This window comes from Olea europaea, chromosome 14 (genome assembly GCF_002742605.1).
Source record: "Olea europaea var. sylvestris chromosome 14, O_europaea_v1, whole genome shotgun sequence".
In the NCBI taxonomy this organism is placed as follows: Eukaryota; Viridiplantae; Streptophyta; class Magnoliopsida; order Lamiales; family Oleaceae; genus Olea; species Olea europaea.
In genome coordinates this window covers 2,378,534-2,395,241 of record NC_036250.1, presented here as the reverse complement: position 1 = coordinate 2,395,241, position 16,708 = coordinate 2,378,534, and the positions used below count along the sequence as shown (strand labels likewise).

General features: G+C 34.2%; 1 protein-coding gene across 1 annotated transcript; it reads right to left on the bottom strand.

Annotated features, from left to right (window-relative positions):
- Positions 1-9,397: 9,397 nt before the first annotated feature.
- On the bottom strand, positions 9,398-12,053 carry LOC111408766 (probable choline kinase 2). Its single transcript, XM_023038536.1, has 8 exons — positions 11,912-12,053; positions 11,336-11,706; positions 10,969-11,090; positions 10,696-10,891; positions 10,475-10,592; positions 10,275-10,322; positions 9,909-9,945; positions 9,398-9,499 (listed from the first exon to the last, which is right to left on the bottom strand). The coding sequence occupies exons 2-7, from the start codon at positions 11,681-11,683 to the stop codon at positions 9,911-9,913; spliced, it is 867 nt and encodes a 288-aa protein (XP_022894304.1). The 5' UTR covers positions 11,684-11,706; positions 11,912-12,053; the 3' UTR covers positions 9,398-9,499; positions 9,909-9,910.
- Positions 12,054-16,708: the final 4,655 nt, after the last annotated feature.

Below are 16,708 nucleotides of genomic sequence, written 5' to 3'. Positions count from 1 at the left end.
TTACAATATATAATTTCATTTATAAGATGCGAAATTTTTATTTTGTTTTCATTTTGATTACATGATTTTTATTTTGTTTTCACTTTGTAAATCTATACCTAAATAAATATTTGAATAGTATGTTCGGTTCTTCTATATTTTGTTAAAAGTATCACGTTGGTAGTATTTTTAGAGTTTATTATTAGTGAACATTTTATTTTGACATTTTCAATATACAGAACCGGATCGGACCGAATCAGAGTCGGTTGGTTCGATTCCACAGTTAACTATGGAACCAATGGTTCTATTTCTAAAATTCGTTGGTATTCGGTTCGGTTCGGTTCGATTTTCTTAGAAATCGAACCAAATCGGACCGAGCCCACTCCTACACGAGTATATGTAGTCACGACCCATCTATGCCCCGAGAATCAATAAGTTGAAGTCATTTCAATTGCAATATGAACATTCCGTTTACAAAAGTTAAGAGATTTGCTCATTGATTATATTTTTTAACGAATCAATACAATGACTTGTGATTTCACCAACTCAAATGTCGTATAATCTATGTCAATTCAATCGCACTTTGTCACGTGATCAACCTTTCTAACTTTCTTAAGTTAGGGGATCCATATTTGAGGTCTTTGCGTTGACAAAGAAGCAAAATATTTGAGAAATCAACAGAACGACACAAGAGTTGTTAAACGACACTTGTGTCGTTCTATCTACAAGCACGATTCTATGTAGCCACGACCCATCCATGCCTCAAGAATCAATAAGTTGAACTCATTTCAATTGCAATATGAACATTCCATTGACAAAAGTTGAGAGATGTGCTCATTGATTATATTTTCTAACGAATCAATACAATGACTTGTGATTTCACCAACTCAAATGCCGTATAATCTATGTCAATTCAACTGTTCTTTGTCATGTGATCAACCTTTCTAACTTTCTTAAGTTAGGGGATCCATGTTTAAGGTCGCTGCGTTGAAAAAAAAGTAAAATATTTCAGAAATCAACAGAACGACACAAGAGTTGTTAAAGACACTTGTGTCGTTCTATCTATAAACACGATTATACGTAGCCACGACCCATCCATGTCTTAAGAATCAATAAGTTGAACTCATTTCAATTGCAATATGAACATTCCGTTTACAAAAGTTGAGAGATTTGCTCATTGATTATATTTTCTAACGAATCAATACAATGACTTGTGATTTCACCAACTCAAATGTCGTATAATCTATGTCAATTCAACCTGTCACATGATCAACTTTTCAAACTTTCTCAAGTTAGGGGATCCTTGTTTGAGGTCGTTGCGTTGAAAAAGAAGTAAAATATTTGAGAAATCAACAGAACGACATAAGAGCTGTTAAATGTCACTTGTGTCGTTCTGTCTATAAGCATGATTATATGTAGCCACGACCCATCCATGCCTCTAGAATCAATAAGTTGAACTCATTTCAATTGCAATATGAACATTCCGTTTACAAAAGTTGAGAGATTTGCTGATTGATTATATTTTCTAACGAATCAATACAATGACTTGTGATTTCACCAACTCAAATGTCGTATAATCTATGTCAATTCAATCGTTCTTTGTCACGTGATCAACCTTTCTAACTTTCTTAAGTTAGGGGATCCATGTTTGAGGTCGCTGCGTTGAAAAAGAAACAAAATATTTGCGAAATCAACATAACGACATAAGAGCTGTTAAACGACACTTGTGTCGTTCTGTCTATAAACACGATTATACGTACCCACGACTCATCCATGCTCTGAGAATCTATAAGTTAAACTCATTTCAATTACAATATGAACATTCCGTTTACAAAAGTTGAGAGATATGCTCATTGATTATATTTTCTAACGAATCAATACAATGACTTGTGATTTCACCAACTCAATGTCGTATAATCTATGACAATTCAGCCATTCTTTGTCACATAATCAACATTTCTAACATTCTTAAGTTAAGGGATCCATATTTAAGGTCGCTGCATTGGGAAAAGAAGGAGAATATTTGAAAAATCAACAAAACGACACAAGAGCTGTTAAACGACACTTGTGTCGTTCTGCTTATAAATAGAAGTATACATACCTACGACCCATCCATGCTTAAAGAACGAATAAGTTAAACTCATTTATGTTGTAAGATAGACATGATATTTACAAAAATTGAGAGATATGCTCATTAATTATATTATAATGAACTAGTAGAATAACTTATATTTTTATCAACTCAATATCATAAGATCCAATCATTTAAATCATTCTTTGTCACGTGATTTACGTTTCTATCTTACGCACATTAGTGGGTCCAATGCCTAAAGTTTTGAGTTAAAAATAAATCAAAATATAGAAGAAATCAACAGAATGACACAAGTGTCATTACTGAGAAGAAAACGACCCATGGGTCGTTCTACTTGTAAACACGATTATAAAACGGCCATGTCCTGTTCACGACTCCGAGAACCAATAAGTTGAACTCATTTAATTTGTAAGATGAGCATGATATGTACACAAGCCGAGAGATATGCTTATTGTTTATATTTTAATTAATCAGTAGAATAACTTACGATTTCACCAATTCGATATCACGTGATCTATGTCATTTCAATCGTTCTTTATCATGTGAATAACTTTTTTCATTTTATTTATGTTAGATGATCCAATGCTTGATGTCTTCGTCTTGAAAGTAAATTAAAATATTGGAGAATTCAACGGAACGACATAAGTTCCTTTATTGAGAAAAAACGACCCTTGTATCATTCTTTTAAAAAAAACGAATACAAATAGTCACGCTCCATTCGTATCTCAATAAATAATAAGTGAAACTTGTTTATATTATAATATGTACATGAAATGTACAAAGGTTAAGTAATGTGTTCATTAACTTAATCGACGCCTATGAGTAGGATGACTTGTGTTGTGCTTTCACCATTTCGATAATATAAAAGCTATGTTATTTCAACCGTTCTTTATGATATTGTCAACCTTTCTATATTACATACATTATGGACTCCGTTATTAGAGGTTATTTAATTGAAAATGATTAAATATAGGTAAAAACTTCTGAACGGTACAAGTGTTGTTACTAGACATGAAAACGACACATGGGCTGTTACATGTGTAAACATGACAATAAATAGTTATGATCCATACATGTCCCCAAAAAATAATAAGTTGTACTTATTTATGTTGTGATATGCACATGACATGTACAAAAGTTGATAGATTTGCTCATTAATTTAGTCGACATATATGAGTAGGATAACTTATGATTTCACCATCTCGATAATATAAAAACTATGTCATTTCAATATTTCTTTATGACATGGTCAATTTTTCTATGTTATTTACGCCAGTAGTTCATTATTAGAGACTGTTTCGTTGAAAAAAATCAAATCACAATAGATAACGACTATAGTACCGTTTTACGTAGCGAAAAATGACTGGAGTGATATTTTACATTTTGGATAACAGTTGCAGTGTCATTACCATCCAATAGTTGCAGAAAACGAAAAAAAAATACTAAGTATAAAAACAACACCAATTTAAATATTATTCAATAATAAATGTACAATTTATATAAGATTTCTAAAATTATTTTTCTTCTTTCTTCAAATCTAAATGAGATCTTTCAATATAGATGATAAATGTTCAAAGGATATCCAAATAGGTGAAGAATATAATAAAGAATAAGATTTTAGAGTAGTAGGAATGGTTGAAGAGAAAAAATCGGGTTACTGTGATTTTGGGGACCAAAAATTGAATTGGAGAATTTAATTGGATTGATATGGGTGTTAGGGTCATTTCCAATAATGAGGGTATTTATGACGTTTGACATTATTTGTTTATTGTGCTTAATAGTTGAAGGCTATTTGTTCAAAAAATATTGAAGGGAGGTTATATAACCAATAACATTGTTTGACTATGATTTTTAGCAAATTCCCCCAAAAATATAGGGGGATTTGATAAAAAAAACATAGTCAAACAATGATATTGGTAAAATAACATTTCTTCAATGTTTTTTGATCAAATGACCTTCACTTACAAAATATAATAAACAAATAATATCAAATATCTAAAATGCCCTCACCATGAAAAATACCCAAATACCCCTTTCAATCCAATTAAATCCCTCAATTCATCTACAAAACACATCAACATGCTTTTCCGGTGGTTTCTTCCCTAAAATCTTGTTATTCATTGTATTCTTCTTCTATTTTCTCCAATTTTGTGAGCATTTGAACAAGAATTTTGGTATCGATATTATCTACATTGAAATCTTTCCTATATTTAAAGAAAAAATAAAGGTATTTTTAGAAATTTCGCTTACATTGATACTTTTATTGTTGAATATAATATAAAATGATATTTTAGTTTATTTTATTTTCTCATTTGGTGTATATTTGTACCGTCCACAATTATTGGACGATAACGGCATCCAGTCGTTATCTGTAGTGTGGCAGGACACTACAGTCGTTATCCTCAATGTAAAATGACATTATAACTGTAATCTGTTATGATCTGTCCGTTATTGATAATATAGTGTGGTTACTTTGATAATTTAAATATGGTAACTATTTTTATATTATTTTAATATATATACTTGAATCGATGAGCCATAACGGAAGATATTTATTTTTTGTTATAACAAAACATCACTGGTGCCATTTTTAGTATTTTACCTAGAAAATATAGAAATGATGTTTAAAAATTAAATATTATTGATCTAATAACAATTTACTTTTTAAATATACAAGTTATCAATTATTCGAATCGTATTTACATAAGTAACGACACTTGTGATGTTTCCATAACAATAAGAATACTAGTATTGTTCTCATTTTTCATGTCATCCAAGCAATGAAAGTATCTCTCAAATTATGTGAGCGGCATGTCCGTCTCGCGACTTAAATGAGTTCGAATTATGAAATATCGAGGTACGAAAGCCTCGTGACTGCTCATACTTGTGTTTATTGACAGAACGACACAGGTGACGTTTAAAGACACATGTGTCATTATGTTAGTTTCTTCTATATTTCACTTCATTTCAATCGTTTCGACCTTAAAAATCGGACCTCCTAACATAAGAAAGTCAGAATTATTGATTACGTGGCGAATAACGGTAGAATCGGCATAGATTGTAGATGTCGCGTTGGTGAAATTACAAGTCACCATCCATATTCGTTGAAAAATAAAAGTAATGGGAGTATCTCCCAAATTATGTGAGAGACATGTCCATCTCGTGACTTAAATGAGTTCAAATTATGGAATATCGAGACCCGGGAGGCTCATGACTTCTCATACTCATATTTATCGAGAGAACGACACATGTAACGTTTAATGGCACTTATATTGTTCTGTTGGTTTCTCTTATATCTCACTTTATTTCCATTGCGTCGACTTCAAGGATCGGACCTCCTAACATAAGAGAATCATAATTATTGATTACGTGATGAATAATGGTAGAATTGACGTAGATTGTAGATGTCGCGTTGGTGAAATCACAAGTCACCATCCACATTCGTTGGAAACAAAAGTAACGAGAGTATCTTCCAAATTATGTGAGCAACATGTCCATCTCGTGACTTAAATGAGTTCAAATTATGGAATATTGAGGCCCAGAAGACTCGTGGCTGCTCATACTCGTATTTATCGACATAACGATATTTCGCTTCATTTCCACTACGTCAGCCTCAATGATCGGACCTCCTAACATAAGAAAGTTAGAATTATTGATTATGTGACGAATAACGGTAGAATTGACATAGATTGTAGATGTCGCGTTGGTGAAATCACAAATCACCATCCACATTCGTTGGAAAACAAAAGTAATGAGGGTATCTTCTAAATTATGTGAGCATCATGTCCATCTCGCAACTTAAATGACTTCAAATTATGAAATATTAAGGTCAGGAAGGCTCGTTGCTGCTTATACTTGTGTTTATCAACAGAACGACACAAGTGATGTTTAACAGCACCTGTGTAAACGTCACTTGTGTTGTTCTGTTGGTTTCTCTTATAGTTCGCTTCATTTCCACTGCGTTAACCTCAAGGATCGGACCTTCTAACATAAAAAATTCAGAATTATTGATTATGTGATGAATAACGGTAGAATTGGCATAGATTTTGGAAAACAAAGTAATGAGAGTATCTCCTAAATTATGTGAGCATCATGTTCATCTCACGACTGAAATGAGTTCAAATTATGGAATATAAATGTTAGGAAGGCTCGTGGCTGTTCATACTCATGTTTATCGACAGAACGACATAAGTGACGTTTAATGGCACATGTGTCATTTTGTTGGTTTCTCCCATATTTCGCTTCATTTTCACCGCGTTATCCTCAAGGATCGGACCTCCTAACATAAGAAAATCAGAATTATTGATTACGTGACGAATAACGGTAGAACTAGCATAGATTGTAGATGTCGCGTTGGTGAAATCGCAAGTCATCATCCACATTCGTTGGAAAATAAAAGTAATGAAAGTATCTCCCAAATTATGTGAGCATCATGTCCATCTTGTGACTTAAATGAGTTCAAATTATGGAATATCAAGGTTAGGAAGGCTCGTGGCTGCTCATACTCGTGTTTATCGACAGAGCGACACAAGTAACGTTTAACGACACCTGTGTCGTTCTGTTGGTTTCTCCTATATTTCGCTTCATTTCTACCGCGTCGACCTAAATGATCGGACATCTTCTTATAAGAAAGTCAGAATTATTAATTACGTTACGAATAATGATAAAACTGACATAGATTGTAGATGTCGCGTTGGTGAAATCACGAGTCACCATCTACATTCGTTGAAAAACAAAAGTAATGAGAGTATCTCTCAAATTATGTGAGCATCATTTCCATCTTGCGACTTAAATGAGTTCAAATTATGGAATATTAAAGCTTGGAAGGCTCGTGGCTACTCATACTTGTGTTTATCGACCAAACGACACTAGTGACGTTTAACGGCACATGTGTTATTCTGTTGGTTTTTCCTATATTTCGCTTCATTTTCACAGTGTCGACCTCAAGGATCGGACCTCCTAACATAAGAAAGTTAGAATTATTGATTACGTGGCGAATAACGGTAGAATTGGCATTAATTGTAGTGTCATTTAACAACTATTGTGCCGTTCTCTTAATTTCTTAAATATTTTGTTTTTTTCCAATGCAGCAACCTCAAACACTAGATCTCCTGACTTTAAAAAGTTAGAAAGGTTAATCATGAGACAACGAACGGTTGAATTGACATAAATTATACGAATTTGAGTTGGTGAAATCACAAGTTATTGTATCGATTCGTTAGAAAATATAATTATTGAGCACATCTCTCAACTTTTGTAAACGAAATGTTCATATTGCAATTAAAATGAGTTCAACTTATTGATTTTCGGGACATAGATAGGTTGTGACTACGTATACTCATCTTTATAAACAGAACGACACAAGTGTCGTTTAACAGCTCTTGTGTCGTTCTGTTGATTTCACAAATATTTTGCTTCTTTTTCAACGCAACAAACTCAAATATTAGATCTCCTAACTTAAGAAAATTAGAAAAGTTGAGTATCCTAAAAATGACGTTATTTATCTCAACATTCAAAAACTAGAGACAGGATATAAAATTAGTCAAATAAGCCCACCCACACTGCGGAATTACCTTCATCTGAAACTTCCATGTGTGCGCATTCGAGAATGTAGCACAACACCAGAATGTTTGTTCAAATACTTCAAAATTCAATTTTGAGGATTAGAGTTCTTGAGTGAAGTTGGGCATAGCATACCAAAAACCAAGGCCGAATGTCTTTCACTTCATTCTTGAATTGATTTTGAGGGTGTTAGTGTTCTTGAGGTAAAATTGGGAATCAAATGGTTTGTGGAAGATGCTTAGGGTTCTTTGCGATTTGTGTTAGGAGCATATATCTTATTTACATGATTGGGAGAAATTGATAGCCCATGCTTTGTCAAGTCTTGTATAATAAAGGTGAAGTCGTGTGTTGTTAAACGTAACCCCAATCCTCGACGCCAGGTTCAGAGCGCTACAGCGTCGAGAGATACTGATGAGGCACCACCCTAATGGTGCTGCGGCCACACCTTCCAAATTGACGCGGCGCTGCATTCTAGGCGCCACAGCCACACACAGATGCATTAGGGCGCAAATTTTGGCTCTTTTTGAGTCCATATGAAAATCCCATCCTTTATACACGACAGAGGATCTATAAATACGAAAACTCTCACACTTTGAGGGTTTCACACACTTTGAGGGGTTCCACACATTAGGTGACAATAATCACATCTTGGGAGAAAAAGGGGAGAGATTCAAAGGGAGAAAACAACGACAAATTCATCGCGTGAAGCATTAATTGGAAGAGGAAGGAATTCTTGGTGTAAGATCTACTTTTTCTTCTATATATTTAATCCTAAATCCGGTGATGTACTCTAAGACAATATGTTGTTTTTTTTTCTTTTATTATGCATAGCTAAATCTATAGCTATGGTGAATAATATAACTATTTGAGATCCTTTATATTTTTTTATTAAGATTCTTGGTTTTTAATTTTTTCATGTGTTGATTTTTGCTATGCATTGATTGCATTAAGTTATCTGATCAATAATTTGATGAATTTTATGAATCCTTTACAAATAAAAATATGAGTTTAGGATTTAGATCATTTAGTAAAATTCAGTACATTGGTATAACGAGTAGAGATATTTATACCAGTTATTGAAGTCATAATTGAATTTCTAGAACAAAGAACTTGTTTAATTAAGTTGAATTTGCATAGAGATATTGAAGTAACTGAGGTTCTAGCTGGATTGAAGCGTAAAACGGAAGAAAGTCAGGGATAAAAACCTCATTCTCCTAGTTCGGATTCAAGGAAGCGTCCGAAGCAAGCTAGCAAGGGAGGGAGTTAAGAATTTGAGTAGTGATAGAAAGGAAGCACAGATAGCGAGTTGTTATTAGAAAGTATCATGTGAAATTTAATTAGTTGAATAGGCTCAATGAGAACTTAATAAGGGTAAATTGAATACAATAGGTGAATTCGACCGAACACTACATTAGAATTGAGTCTTAATTTGGGATGTAAAGGTGATCAATAGGTGTAGTTATTTTGCCCTAACATCCTCTAATTATTTGATTTTACAAATAATTGTGTGAGCATCCATTTATTTTCTAGAATTAAGAATAAACTAAAATCACTACAATTTTTAATTTGTTTTCACCAAATAGTAGTTAAAGAAAAATTGAACTAATTACTAGAAAATAGTTCTTGTGGGATCGACAATCCAAACTCTTAGGTCAACTTTACTACTTGTTACGATTCGTACACTTGCGAAACTAAAATCGACAACACTGACATAGAAGCTGAGTTGGCACTTGGCTCNAAAAAAAAAAAAATGAAAAACACATACCGAGATTAATCCCCACAATCCCCAGAAGATATGGTTTGCAAGAGCGAACTTCTCTGTATCGTCTACAAGCTGCTTTACTTCAGCGTCACTGGGTTGATAATCTGCATACATTAATAGAAAAGTTAACTCATGTATTGGACTGTGTGGAACCTTATTACACTGTACACTTATTCCCTCGAGCTTGATCATAATGCAGCCCTAATATTATAAATGTATCAAGTATTTTTAGGGGGATGTCCGGAAAATCTTGTTCTTTATTCTCCAATATAATGAAAAGACAATTCTCATATTGAAGGTGAACTACTACAAATCTACGTTTGCTTTACCAGTTTCTCTATTTACATAACTCTGTAAAAAGGGATTAAAGCTAAATTCAAGAAAATATCAACAAGATCACTGAAATTTATTTCTCATTCGTCTATAAGGGGTCATTTTCAGTCAGTCGAGAACATTAGTTGAATCGCCAATAATTGGATAAGGATGAAGTAACATGGGATTAACGTGAATTACTCTTAAGATCTGGTCCCTGTGGCAGCAAGTTCTGTCCCTACAGATCAAACAAGAAATCTCAGGGAATAAAAGAGACTGTGACCAGGTTGGACAATTGGCGCCTTGCTGCCATTAAAAGGTAAGCAAACAGGGAAGTATGGAACTTCGATCATATTTTAGTCTAAAATTTAAAAATATATATAATTAAAGGGACACGCCACGAACACGAGTATTGTAGTGTTGGAGTCCAATAGTAGGACTAGCGTCTATGCCTCGTAGATTACGTGTTAATAGCATTTTTCTTCGAGCTTTAGGTATATTCAAAAATAAACTTACGTTCCAAATATCATGTACAATTCCAAACAATTAAGAAAGTAGAGAACAAACCTGACGATCCGAGGTATTCACGTACAAATCTTTGGCGCTCCTCTAGATCTGTTGCCAAAGCAAAAAAAGAAAATTTAAAACGATCATCATTGAGTTTACAGCTTAATCCTGCTCTATTTTGAGTCTTTTGAAACATGGAACCTGACAATGAGCCACAAACTTGAAAACAAATTCCAATAGACGTAGTGGCAATTACTGACCGGGATATTTGCTATAATCCAAGATATGAGGCGTCTCAGTGTGATAATTCGCTGCCATCTCACAGAAATGATTTGCAAGATCGTAGGCAATAGGATTGTAACTTGCATACTCATAATCCTGTAAAAAAAAAAATGGTAAGAAGTTAAATTATTCCGCATCTGAATAATTTTTCATCATTTCTACCAAAATTCTTAGTATAAAGAACTGAAGCAGAACTCACTATCAGAGTGATGGATTTTGCCTTGTTATCGATCATTATGTTACCGTACTGCAGATCATTGTGGCAAAAACCAATTTTTTGGTCGTGTCCTGATAGTGCCTTTTCCAATAAGTTGATCTCCGCTTCTAAGTTATCCAAGCGAAATTCCTTCACATGTTCCGGGGAGCACAAACTTTTGGCCTCGCTAAGCCAATTTCTGCGGAAGACAAACAGTCAGTTGATAATATTCAATCTTCAAACTCAAACTCTTTTCTTAATAGAGCAGCTGGGCACCTCATTCTGTTCCACAAGACCACATTCTTCGATCCCGGCATATCAAGATAATGAAATTCCCTCATTTTAGCTGCTATCAGAGCAGAAATTTCAGGGTCGCGAAGGTCAGCAGCTGATAGAGTCTGTAAAGCCAAAATCAGGTGGCAAAATAAACGAAATGATAAATTTTCTGCGTGTTTCTCCAAAATCATGATAAATGCCACATCTTGAACATCATTATCAATCTGAAAAGATAAGTCTACTAGACAAAATCTGCTAGCAAAAGTATTTTCTACATTTTTGACTTCATAACCAATAGATCAGCACAATCTAATGAAAAATTCGGAAAATTTACCATGAAAAGAAAAAGGATGTAATTTTCACATACCCTGGCATGAATGAACTCCTCGACTCGCCCCTCCTTGAACTGACCAAGAAGCTTAGGTCCATGACCATGAGTCGAAATAAATTTAAAAGTGCGAATTTCCTCATCCCGGTCGAAGAAAAGCTCGACCCCTTCGCCATAAATTCGAACTAAAACTATTCTTGGGAAATTTTCCATTTTTGTAGGCCAGCTTATTTGATAAATCTTGTTAGTCATGGCACCACTCAAATGAATCACCTTCAAATTACTTAAATCAATCACATCTCCCCATTCTGAAGCCAAATTTAATAGCAGCTTCATCAATTCCTCCGGTAGACTACCTTCCACAAATCCATTCGTCTTCAACGCCATCAAATAAACAAAACAATTTTCACCTTAACAAAGAATTAAATTCTAATCAGCAACCCCATTTCATATATTACTAACATTTTATAGATCAATATCTGTTGCAAAACCCAAAAACAATTATGCAAGAAAAAGGGTAACTCAAACGACTTCATATTTGCAATTTCAACAGAGTATCAATAAATTCAAGAACCCAAATCTCAAAGGAAAAAAAAAATGAATTCAAGAACTTACTTTGAGATAGAAATTGAAAGTTGTTGGGGATTTTTGACGGGAAATGCCAAATGAAATTAGCAAATGGCAAATGGAAGGGTTGAAGAAATCTTAGCAAATGGCAATATAATTTTTTTTACAATCATATACACCAAGAATCTGCTTTTGCTGTGTCTATATGTATAATTGGTTGACCGTATCTGGGTGTTACGTTTATTACACGCTTTGAATCGTCTACAGGGGAATTGGCTAATAGAAAGCTGACACGCACGGAGTGTTGAAACTCTGGGGGAAACTGGGCCCCTCAACGGAATTGAATCTTCTCTCACGCAATCAAGCCGTCCGATGCGTGACACGTGTTACTTAATTTTATTTTAGTTCTTGGGTGTGCTAGAGGAGATCCCAATTGTTATTTATTAGACTGCTCGAGACGACGATGCATGTTCGTGGGTCGACTTTGACTCGGCACGATTGGCCTACTGTTACTTTTAAGCATTGTTGAGTTCAGTCATATGGAAGACTTGTCGCGTATTCTTTTTAATTAGTTTGATCATTTCATTGTTGCTTTAATTAAAGATAAAATATAATAAAATCATAGGAAATATAATACGGATTATTTTTGTCAATGCAAACAAAGATTAAGAAAAAAATTATCTCAGGGAAATTTAGAATTTAATTTCAAATGTTAAATCCTACAAACATGAAAATGTAGAGTCAAGATCAGCTGTCCAATTTTACTGTCGATCCAATTAATTCTTGAAACATCATTAATTTAATAGGTTAGTGGTGAAGCTAATGATGGTAAATTTGAGATAACATATTAATTATTGATGGTATATCACAAATTAATTGGATGGACGGTAAAATGGACGGCAAAATCTTGACTCGAAAATGCACATTGTAATTTCTAATTATATTTGCACAAAGATCAACATTGAAGATAAGACAAAATATAAGTCTATCCCTTGCTTTACGTGACAAATTGAAAGTTGTGAGTAGTAATAAACTAATTGAACATGTTTTAACTAAAAGTCCAATCCATGCTTCTTTAATAGCCGAACTCTAAAGTCATCTCCAATTATTAAGTGGCATGATATATAATATTGAATATGAGGATTAGGGGGAGATTTAAGGGCTGGCATGGGCCCAATTTATTATTATTATTATTATTATTTTTGTAATTTCTTTAACATATTATTTTAGTTTAACGAATTTTTTAGTCCAGACTTCGCTCTTGATCAACCGTAAAATATGAAATTATTTGATAGAAAATTGGTATTGACTTTGCTTTTAAAGATGTTAGAGCGCAACAAGAAAGGAGATTCCAAAAATGTAATAGAATGGACGATGCAGATTTTGTTAACAATTTCATATATTATTTTGGGGCCCATTAGTGGGACATATAAAATGGCGTCACCCGTCGTTTTGTATGACTTTTGGGGACAATAATGTATGGAATTAGTCAGCATGAAGAAAAGTTGCCTCCAAATATCAAGAAATAGGGACAAAATATTTTAATGGCACACCCACGTCATAAAAACTGACCAATTAACTGAAGAAACTGTTTGTTTGTCAATTTTTCAAGATGGGATTGAAGAAAAATGAAGAGAAAAAATTTTTTAAGTCAAAATTTATAACTTGTACGTATTAAATGTGGGTTAATGTCACAAATGATTACTGAACTTACTTGAAAATTAAAAAGAAAAACAGTCACTTTAGTTAAAATGAAAAAACGGTCACCGAAATTTAGAGCGCTTTTAGAAATGGGCACTAAAATTTACAAACTTGAAGAAATGGTCACTATTAGAACCATGATGATTGAATTCAAACTTAAAAGACCAAACACATGAACATAGAATCTGAGGACCATACCACTAAATATTGACAAAATAAACTTTTTCTCTTTATTTTTGGGGAGAGTTTTGCGGCAATTTTTCGGCAATTTCTGACCACCAAGACCGTCAAATTTGGATACTATTGGAAAGCCCACAATGTCCTCTTCAATTATCACCCAAAATCTCCCCATAATATCCAGAAATCTGAATGGGCGAAATTTTCGGGGAACTGACTTTGTGGGTTTATTCCGAACGAATTCTTTAGAGTTATGGGGAGATTTTGAGTGGTGATTGAAGAGGACATTGTGCGCTTTCAAACAGTATACAAATTTGACGGTCTTGGTGGTTGGAAGTTGTCGACAAATTGTCGCAAAATTGGCCTAAAAATAAAGAGAAAAAGTTTATTTTGTCAAGTTTTGATGGTTTGGTCCTCAAGATTCTATGTTCACGTGTTTTGGCCTTTAAGTTTGAATTCAATCATAACGGTCCTAATAGTGACGTTTCTGCAAGTTTGTAAACTTCAATGACCGTTTTTGAAAGCGCTCTAAACTTTCGTGACCATTTCTGCAAGTTTTAAACTTTACTGACTATTTTGTAATTTTTAGGTAAGTTCAGTGACTGTTTGTGAAATTAACCCATTAAATGTTGAGATATTACATTGTTAGGCCTTGTCTCCTTGATGACCTCGAGAATTATTTCGTCAGTTATGAACTCGAATTCATTCTATACATAGACGGTAAGACAATGAGAACATAGTTTTTGATTCAAATCCAAAGTTCTCAAGTTTTTGCTAGAACTGGAAATAGGGTCTAGGTATTTCAACAGATTTCACTTGCACAATCTACATTTGATGTAAAAAAAGAAGGAAAAAGAGATTTTAGGACCATTACGGGAATTTATACTAAATGCAAAGTTTAGTAGGCCATTCTCAAAGCAAACTTGTGTGTGTAATATAGTTGTTTACTGTACTAAAAGTAATTCCTTGCTTCCGGACTTTGAAGAGGCATAGCCATGCCAAATCATTCCAACAGGCAACAGTGGCAATGACCATACCAAGAACGTCTTGTAAATTTGGACCATCTTTTCTGAAAAATAAGAAACCTTACCTAGGATCAATCCGAGGATAGTTTTCATTTGGCCATGGACTTGAAATGAAACAGGGGCGAATGCGTCTTCATTACTAGAATTAATCACGTACTTAAAAAGAAAAAAGAAAAAAAAGGGAAAGACGAATTGGGCTCTGGATGACAAGGCCTCCTTAAATTTCGAGCTGGGCTTTTCTCATTTGAGCATAAGCAAAATACATGTGAAATATAAAAGATTACATATTGTACCAAAATATCCCTATGGGCCTGTTTGGGAGCGATTTTTTCACAAAAAAATTTATTTTTTGATCATTATTTCACTATTCCAGCCATCATATTGACTTCTTCTCTCACAGGTGGACCCCATTTTTTCCTAACGGTCAAAAAATCAATTCTCAAAATCAGTCCCAAACAGACTCATACTAAATATACTGTGTAACCCCAAAAAGAACACCCAAATTACTGATTCTGAAACTCTCATATTTAATTTGTAACCGAAAATTGAAATGACAATGTTTATGCTGTACATTAATTCCAACAGCAGCAATGCAAATTCAAATTATATATGATTTTGAATTCTACAAGAATATCAGAAAAGGGAATTGTGGTCAATGTTCATCTTTGACTGAAGGATTTAATTCCAATATTCATTCCTCACTACGGAATATTCAACATTCGCTTGTGCATTCGATTTGTGTATTGAAACTTGTTGATACACTAAAAGTGTAGCCCAAATCAAATAGCTCAAAGAGTGAAGCCAAATTGGGAATCCAGGATAAAGATTCAAACAGGATTATTGATGAATGCGGTGGAAGTTCACGAACACGGTAACATCATCGCCCAAACTTGCAAGACGCCCAAAATCCGAGCGAATAGCATACCTTACGGTCGCCCAGAGCGATGACCACGTTCTCGCCCAAACTTTCAAATCGCCCAGGATCTTAGCAAACATAAAATATTATAATTATTCAAAATAACAGTTATTGAGTGGTCTTATCACATTCCACGAATCAAGGAGCCCAGTTGAAGGCGATTGAACAACAAAGAGTAATAGCAACAGTTAGGGACAACAGTTCCCCTACAAGTTAGCCACTATAAAGAAAGTGGGTAGTTACACAGCAATCAAGCAGTTTCCAAACGGTTGTCAAACTTTCAAATCGCCCAGGATCTTAGCAAACATAAAATATTATAATTATTCAAAATAACAGTTATTGAGTGGTCTTATCACATTCCACGAATCAAGGAGCCCAGTTGAAGGCGATTGAACAACAAAGAGTAATAGCAACAGTTAGGGACAACAGTTCCCCTACAAGTTAGCCACTATAAAGAAAGTGGGTAGTTACACAGCAATCAAGCAGTTTCCAAACGGTTGTCACGAAGAAATCATCAAAGGAATATAAAAGGAAGAGAAGACATAGAGAAGAAAGACCCTGAATCAAACACTTTCAAATAGAGAATATGTAATTTCGATTTCTTAGTTTAAATTTAAACATTTCTTTTAGTACTCGTGTGCTTGCGCCCTTGGAGGCATTCTGTTTAAATTCCAATTGTAAATTATCGCCAATAAAACACCCTTTTTTGGGACTTTGTCTCAAGAGGTCTGTTCCTTACACAATCGTCTGATCCCTTTTTTAATTGTTAGCGACTACCCACGCGAAACAATTTGACACGGCCGGTGGGATCTTGGTGTTTGGTGTTAAAAATACAAAAGGTGAAACAATATGCCTCACAAATCTGATAAGGAAGCAGCAAGTTAGGGAGGAGTCCAGTCTGTGGTCGAACGATATGAGGAGCAGCAAAGCTCTCCATGAACAGAAGGACAGAGTCAGAGCAGTCACAGTCGTTACGAACCAATGATAGAGTTGAGTCCTCGAACCATGCGTGCATTGCTTGGAGAA